The sequence below is a fragment of the Mytilus galloprovincialis genome, chromosome 6, assembly GCF_965363235.1.
Source record: "Mytilus galloprovincialis chromosome 6, xbMytGall1.hap1.1, whole genome shotgun sequence".
Classification (NCBI taxonomy): Eukaryota; Metazoa; Mollusca; class Bivalvia; order Mytilida; family Mytilidae; genus Mytilus; species Mytilus galloprovincialis.
Window position 1 is genome coordinate 60,117,366 of NC_134843.1, and position 9,022 is coordinate 60,126,387.

General features: G+C 32.1%; 1 protein-coding gene across 1 annotated transcript; it reads left to right on the plus strand.

The window, feature by feature from the left end:
• Positions 1 to 4,754: 4,754 nt before the first annotated feature.
• On the plus strand, positions 4,755 to 8,891 carry LOC143078635 (uncharacterized). The gene is made up of 4 exons (XM_076253483.1): positions 4,755 to 4,878; positions 5,570 to 5,902; positions 7,640 to 7,912; positions 8,593 to 8,891. Exons 1-4 carry the CDS (start codon positions 4,842 to 4,844, stop codon positions 8,889 to 8,891), a joined length of 942 nt encoding a protein of 313 aa, XP_076109598.1. The 5' UTR covers positions 4,755 to 4,841.
• The last annotated feature ends 131 nt before the right edge of the window (positions 8,892 to 9,022 follow it).

The following is a 9,022-nucleotide window of genomic DNA, read 5'->3' on the forward strand; positions in this document are numbered from 1 at the left end:
CAATGTCCACAAAAACTGCCAAAATCTATGATAAATAGAAAACAACTATCATATTTCGATGAAAATGCTGGTTTATACCTGGTTGATATATAGCTAAATAAACTCATCATAGATACCAGGACTAAATTTTATATATACGCCAGACGCGCGTTTCGTCTCCAAAAGATTCATCAGTGACGCTCGAATCCAAAAAAGTAAAAAAAAAGTCAAATAAAGTACAAAGTTGAAGAGCATTGAGATCCAAAATTCCTAAAAGTGTTGCCAAATACAGCTAAGGTAATCTATGCCTGAGGTAGAAAAGCCTTAGTATTTCAAAAAATTCAAAAGTTTGTAAACAGTTAATTTATAAATATAACAATATCAATGATAATTCATGTCAGCACAAAAGGTGAAACCTCCCACTTGTATGACATTTGTTTAGAATCACGTCATATAGATAGAACTAGGTGAGAAACTCAACCAGATATTCATATCAGATATATTCTGTGTTATATGTTTTTCGTTAAGCCGTTACATTTCTCAATTGAATTGTTTCATATTTTCATTTTGGGTTTTTTATGCTCCATTTTTTGGCATTATGTTTTCTGGTCTGTGCGTCCGTCCGTTCGTTCGATCGTTCGTTCGTTTGTCCGTCCATCCATCCGTCCGTCCGTCTTTCTCGCTTCAGATTAAAGTTTTTGGTCGAGGTAGTTATTGATGAATTTGAATTCCAATCAACTAGAAACTTAGTACACATGTTCCCTATGATATGATCTTGTTAAGTTTAATGCCAAATTTTGCCAAATAGAGATTTTATCCCATTTTCACGGTCAACTGAATATACAAAATAATAGTTCGGACGGGGCATTTGAGTACTATGGACACATTCTTGTTTTTTTAGCCGACAATACTGTAAATAAAGGCAACAGTAGTATACCGCTGTTCAAAATTCATAAATCGATAGAGAAAAAAACAAATCTGGGTTACAAACTAAAACTGAGGGAAACGAATCAAATATAAGAGAACTACGACACAACAGGGACACAACATCGAAACGTTACACACACAGAAACGAACTATAATGTAACAATGGCCAATTTCCCGACTTGGTACAGATCATTTTATGAAAAAATGTTGGGTTGAACCTGGTTTTGTGGCATGCCAAACCTCCCGCTTTAATGACAGTGTTAATTATAACATTAAAATGACAACATTACACGACAGGGTTACAATAAATAAACAGATAAATGGGAGAAAACATAGGACAGAGAAACAAACGAATAATAGCCATCAAAAGGTAACAGGTTAAAAAATATTTTTATACGCCAGACGCGCGCTACGTCCACACAAAACTATGCTCAGATGTAAAAAGTTTAAAAGCCATAACAACTACAAAGTTGAAGATCGCCGAGGACCAAAAGTTCCAAAAAGTTGTGAGGCCAGGGTTATCCGCCCGGGATGCAACGCCCAAAGTGACGTCACATTTCAATTTCTAAAACGTGTTCCGAAAATTAAGAAAGAATTCGGATGAAATGCAAGATTAGATTTGTACGACTTATCTAACTTATATTAATAACAGTGAAAATCATAATACTAATTAATATTTAATTGTAGTAGTAATTAGATAATTAATTGTATAATCTAGCTTTGTGGGTGTTTCTTCTGATCAAACTGCAAACCAAATATATAGTGAAAATTTCGTTGATCCAAAATTAAATCTACCAAATGAACTGGATGAGTAGTTATCCACAACACAACACAATAGTACAACAGAAAAAAATACGCTTTACAACTACAAACGTTAAGACATTTGACAAAATCCGATGACAACAACAAACGCAACATCAACACCGAACAAATTAATTTGGGATTGAAAAGTACCGTGCCACGTCTCAAAGCAATACGAATTCACACTCAGCAAAACATTCACATTCGGGAATAAGTCACGTTCGGTAATAAAAAGATCAGACGACGTATTGACAAACCACAATCTAACACGTGGTAAAAATGTCCATAGTCAGTTTGGCCAAAGATACATCATATGGATCAACCAATTCTCTATAACTACACAACAACGTTATCTTAATCAACACAGCAGGAGCTACAAAAGGATGTCTCCAATTATCGCTATCGTATTCCATTCTCTCATAAATCTGTGTAAAAAAAGTGTAATATCCTTACCACATAAAAGAAGATAATGTTTGATTAGGTGTAATATTTTATTTCTAGGGGGTATCCGTGAAGAATCTTATTTAAATTGAAAGTTGGAATTTCTTGTAAAATTTTGTTGACACAGTTAGAATTATATTTGATTCATAATTGTTGTATAATACTAACATTGCATTAATTTGAAAGAGTAATCTGTTGGCTATTCATGAATACCACTTTTATAAATTTTCCAGCATTATAAACAAAGTTACAGCATTTTCAAACTGGGGAATTGCAGGTATAAAATCTTTGTATTGTGCTACCTTAAATTGATACCATTGAGATGTCATTCATATGTTGTTGTCAACGCTTTTGTTTCCATATAAAACTACAAAAAGAAGCATTAAATTCTTAAATAAATGTATCAAAATTGAGCTGATTTAAATATACTACTTTTGTGTTCTTTATTTCTTATTTGCTTGATTCCGATTATTCTCTAGCTTTCGGTTAAATTAATTGGAGTACGACAGCATTTGATTAAGTATTTAACACTTTGAAAATAGTTCATGAAAATTGAAGACTTAGGTTTATGGAAATGAGACGTTATCACAACAACTTAACAGCACAGAAAAACATCAAATGGTCAATATTTTAATATATTATAGGATTAGACGCCTTTTCAAAGGAATTGATTGGTGTATAAAGTCACTCACAAACTAATAAATTTTATGATATATTTGTGAGTGGCTTTGTCCAGTTTGTACACCAATAAATTTATTTAAAAAGGCGTTTAATCCTTATAATGCTTTGAAATTGCAGATGTGGAATTTATTACTAGTAAAAATCAACCTGTTGGTGACCCTCTGCTGTTGTTTTTTATTTGGTCGGGTTGTTGTCTCTTTGACACATTCCCCATTTCCATTCTCAATTTATCTATCAAACCAAAGTTGTATGTGTGACATTGAATTGAACAGGCGCATGCATATATTTGTTGGCAAAAATATTACTCCATGAAATTTGCTACCCAATAAAAAATATACAACAAAAACATCTTATCATTTAAATGAATTTTTTGTGTTAATTATTTAATCTACCTATTGACGAGAATAAAAACTACTTTACACATGACATGGGTAAAATCTCTTTGTTCTTACTGTGCTATAATCTGGATAATGCACAGCAAAGGTTTGCATTAACTACCTCAGAAATACTGCACAGTTCAAATTTATTTTTACCTTTAGGGGCGGTTCCTGGATTTTGAAAGGGGCTTTATTCTACAAAATTGATAAAAATATCACCGAGTGTAGGGAGACTATAAACAATATTGACGATTTTATGATAAAACTCGATACTTGGTCCAATCCAAGAGTAAACGACCTATTCGCCCCCACTCCCGAATCCGCCGTCAGCCTTAAAATTACGACAAAGTTGAACTTTGTACAAACATTGTAAAAGAGAAATTTGTGGGTTTGGGGAGTAAAAGATTGGAAAAAGAAACGTATCTTCTGTTTATTAAACATTTTAAAAGGTAATATACATCTTTCTCTACGCATATAATTGAGGGAAAGATTTTCAAACGCAATTGATCCAAACTCAATAAACCATTCAGTTTTGATTTTTTTTCATACACCGATTTGAAAGTATATACAATTTGCAGTGGCGGATTCGGAGGGGTCAAAGGGTACGTCGTTCTGGTTAATTAGGGTCACACGAGCCGTGCATATTAAATCCCATATACCGACTTGCTTGGTCAATAACTATAACATATTTGCAACGTTGAGCCGGATATGCGTTATTGTCGTCGCCATCTTGTTTAAATTGTTTTAAAAAAAAATAGTTCGTACAACGTTGTCTATCGAAAAATAAACAACGTCAAGAGCCATTTCCGGAAGTTCTATGACCAATCATATAAACTTATTCCATAATATGCAAATGACATAAGAATTATTAAACAAGATGCTAAGGTCCGAAAAAAGGTTATTTTTCGAAGTTGCTCCCTTTACTTTAAATTGCCCTTAATGACAAAACACATTCAACCAAAGATATAAACCGACGATATATTTCTATTTTGGTACATTTGGCTGGGTTGAACAAGTTCTTCAAGCCAATTTTCAAAATCAATAGAAAAAGTAACGTAAGGTGCAAGTCAGAGCGGAATATACTTGGATGCACTAATAAATATAAGAGACTATAGGACCCAATACGTAAAGAAACTTGTCGATGGATCAAGTTTCACATGACAAACTTGATCAAATTCATTCGCATACATACTTAAAGACTTCGCTACAATAATGCAAATGACAAAAATAATATCCAAAGGTTTCAATATAGAATAATAAGGACTGGTGTTTGAAAGGGATGTTAAATGTTCCATTAAAATGTAACATATAGAATAAACATTTTCTTTTCTCCATCAAAAAAATTTAAAATACATTTAGTATAAATCTGTTTAAATAAAAAAAATATGAAAAATATGAAATACAAAATTGAATTAAGGAAATAAAAGCAAATATCATATTGATGCTTGTTGAGTTCCGTTTGACCCCGTATCCTTACGAAATTGGGTCTGACATAGTTTCCTCATTTGGTAATTGAAACATGCTATCATTTCCGGGATGTTAACATTCACATGGAAATTTACATGTAAAATCAAAACCGCTGACTCTAACTGATCCGACAAAGTTTTTCTTTACACCAAAAAAAAAAAAACGATTATGAAGCAAATTATACTTACAGCTATCTTCATCATTGGTAAGTTTGTAATTACTTGTGGTTGGTGCATTTATATCTTTTCAGAGTGAACAGAGTCAACAGGGTCAGCAGTTGTTATTTTGATAAATCTAGGTTCTTTTTGAATGAGTATTTGAAGATATTTTATATGTAATAGCGATAGCACTTAGTTCATATAATTAGCGTTGCGATTATAATTAATTGTTAATCTGATTTCATATATTTATAGCCATTATACCAAAGTATTTGGTGAGGAAAATTAACAAAGATACAACTAGTACAGATATTTCAGTGGTTTTTTTCTGTGGCTGTTAAATTTTGCGTTTTCGAAGATTAAATCTCTCCACCATGTTTTATTTTCACAATTTTTTTCCTCTAAGTATTATTATCCTAAAAGAATATTTAGGAATTTTATCGATATCGTGAAATTAGCAAAGGTAATCTCCCTGAGAACATTTCCTATAATTTAGTATTAGGAATACAGCTCTATTAGCATTATCAAATCTCATGTTGATAAATAATACTATCATCGTCCTCTTAGTAAAGGGTTTTCAGTTAAAAATTTAAAAAAATGTTGATTATTGTCTTGTTTAAGTCTCACACACGCCACTTATAATATTGTTAAGTCAATAATACCAGAAATGTATTTGCGTGGGAACAATTACAACTTATTGTATTATTACTTTCTTATAACCTTACTGTACTGTTTTAGGCATGGAACAGCATGAACTACATTTGTCACCAACAAATGGCACCTTAGTTCATACTGAAAGTAACCTTACATTTATCTGTTCTGTTAGACCATGCAATGAGACTGGCAGTGTTCTGCTATCTTTTGGGAATTCTGAAAAATTATTCAGTGGAATATGCAATGAAACATTTGTACACAGAATAACAGGATATGTTTTTTCGTGTAATTCGAATCAGTGCTTGTATACCCTGAATGTGTATAATGTTCATGTTACTGATCAGCAACAAATGATCTGTAAATATCGGTCATCTTCAGAAAATGTCATCAATAAAACCACCACGATTAGAATCTCAGGTAAGAAAATGTATAACGTCATCAAATAATGGTCAATATATGAACTTCTTAAATATTGGTCATTATCAGGAACGCTTTAACTAAAACAACTTAGAAACCAATTCTTATTTAGTTTTTTTTTCTTTTATAGTAAATAAGCTTTTAGTGTCATCAATAAGATTTGGTTTTAAAATATTTTGGCTTCGTCACATTTTTTCAATAACTGATCGAACATATAACAGAACTGTGACATATTGCAATTATATTTCCTTGGAAAATTGGCTGATCCCAGCATCGAGTATTTTAATGCCAAACCCAATATGATGCAATAAACTTAAGGTGAAAACAAGCATAAGAGGTAAAATAAAAAAAAAATACCGTACTAAAAATTTATTCAAAACGGAATGTCTCTTTTCATATGGCAAAGTCAAAAGCTCAAACACATCAAACGAATTAAAAATAACTGTTATATTGCTGACTTCCTACGTGCATTTCCGTATATATGAAATGGTTGATAATAACTGGTTTTATAGCTAGCTAAACCTCTAATTTATATGACAGTCGCATAAAACTCTATTATATTGACAACAATATGTGAACAGACATATTTGTTAAAGATGTCAAACAAAATGTGGATACAGCATGCAACATTGCAATAAGTATGTCAACAAAAAAATCGAAATGGCGTATATTTAGTCAAATTTTTCAAATAGAAATCGAAGATCAATTGAATCAGATCAATGAACAGACGTTGAAGTAGGCAAGTCCCTAAATAATCCATATCATATTTCAATGGTTCGCATTGATTGCTTTGCTGTTACGTTTAAGATCGGACTTCTGATCAAATATACAATAGTTTGATAGTATGACTTCAAGATCATGCATCCATACTCGCTAAGACTTAATTTTTTACAACGAAGTGTATGAATGTTTGTTTCATTTTATAGCTTATTAATTTACAGATTTTCCTAGTAAACCCACAATTAAACCAGAAGGTCCATTCTACCTTACACAGGAGGTTAACCTTACATGTGAATCGATTGGGGGAAATCCAGTTCCAAGAATGATATTTTCTTGCAATGGTAACAACGGAACAAAGGAAATGGAGTTAGACAAAGTTGTTAAATCTACCCTTTATTTGAGAATGGACTCACACATGGTGAATTCAGTTTGTACATGCATAGTTATTCAATCACAAGATAGCTATGAACAGGAAACAACATTCTATCCCGTTATATACTCAGGTTTGCGTTAATTGTTGAATATGGGAGGGCATTCGAAATGTATAAAGTGTTTTGCATTAGATATCATCGTGTGTTACTACAATGACGCCTCTTAAGGGAACGCTCTTAAAGCTGTAAAAGTACCAATAAAAATTAATAACCACAAGTCGGACAAACACAATTGACGAGAAGTGTTTGTTTGGAAGAAACACTTTTTTATTGGCTTTAAGTTGAAACTTAGGTGTATTCAGCAAGAACTATTTGAGTGTTCTTTTTAGAGATGGCTATATTATCTCTACTTATAGTCAGATGATGTACTTTCAGTAGTTATTTCAAATGTCAAACATAGTTGGAATATGATTATTTCATAAACAGTAAGTTCTAAATTCAAGTAAAGTAAAAAACTAATTCTATAAAAGGTTTGGTGGCAAAGATAAAATAAACATAACGTTCAATAATTAACTAAAAATGAATAGATAGAACCGATTAAACAAAATTAATTTTATTATGGGTGGCTCTATTTCTATTTGTACAGACAATTTTACCACCATTTCACCACCTGGGCCATATGTTGATGGTGAAAGTATTGAATTCAACTGTTGTATTGGTAAAGTAGGCAGTCCTAGAACTAATCTATCCTTTCAGTGCCATGGGGAATACGTATCACAACAAATTGACAATGTTACTTGTCTTTATCTAATTGTTACTATTGATATAGACAAGCATAGAACAAAATGCACGTGTACAGCTCAAACGAAGGATATGAGCATCGATGTGACCTCTGAGATTCAACTGGTTATTAACCAATGTAAGTACTTGTATGACTAATACATTATATAATCATTTCATGTGAAAATAAAAATGTATGGACATTGAATAAACTGTCTGGGAGTACAAATTTTTATAGTAAGATTGTAATACTCATGAAGGTTAAAACCTATAAACCATCACAATCAGTTTATCTTAAACAACAACACGTGTTATGATGTCGAATAAAACGTGAAGATATTTTCATAAACAGCTACATCGACCTTTTAGAAAATAAAGGCAGATGACATTTTTTTTACGTCGGAATAATTTTAATTGTACTACGATAAACACAAACCTCACCTAAAAAAAACATTACTATATTCATGTATATCAGACAATTGCTAAGTGCAAAAAGTAAAATCACAAAAAATATTGAACTCGGGGGAAAATCAAATAGGAAAGTCCCTAATCATGGCAAAATCAACCGACAAAACACATGAAAAGCGAATGGACAACAACTGTCATATTCCTGATTTGGTACAGGCATTTTCAAATGTAGAAAATGGTGGATTAACTTTGTACGTGATAAACTACTAAAGCCAATCACTGTTTGAAGTTGTTTGCATGTTGAAATTCGTCAGTAATGGAACAAAAAAATATGAAAAGATAGTTAATACAGAACTATTGCGAATGAGATACATTATATATCTAATTTACAACATGCCTTATCTTTTTAAGATGATCCAGCATTCGAGTTATCACCATCTTACACTGCTATCTTTGGCAACAAAACAACACTGACATGTCATGCACCTGGTTTACAATATCCCTTTGCCTTTGGAAACTGGCAATTTGTCAATGCAAAAGAAGAGAAAATGCTTATAGGATCATTCCCCTCAAATATCACAACCGTATTAATAGTCAGCAATAGCTCTTACGCAGACATGGGGTCATACTATTGCACCGTCTTTGATGAAAGGAAACATGGTGTCATGGTAGCAAATGCATCGACAGAGTTACAAGTAAAAGGCACGTAATAATGTGTTCTACAAACGGAAAACTTTTATTAAGTTTAAAACATAGAAATATGTACGTCCACAATTGGCCTTTATACATACTATTCAAACAACGAAGAAAGTACTGTAAAATTGTGTCTTTACAATAGACC

Excerpts from the sequence above, each read along its gene's own strand:
- LOC143078635 (XM_076253483.1), top strand. The coding sequence starts at position 4,842 with ATGAAGCAAATTATACTTACAGCTATCTTCATCATTG. Across the intron at positions 5,903-7,639 it reads CACCACGATTAGAATCTCAG|ACAATTTTACCACCATTTCA; the intron begins GTAAGAAAATGT and ends CTATTTGTACAG. Across the intron at positions 7,913-8,592 it reads TCAACTGGTTATTAACCAAT|ATGATCCAGCATTCGAGTTA; the intron begins GTAAGTACTTGT and ends TATCTTTTTAAG.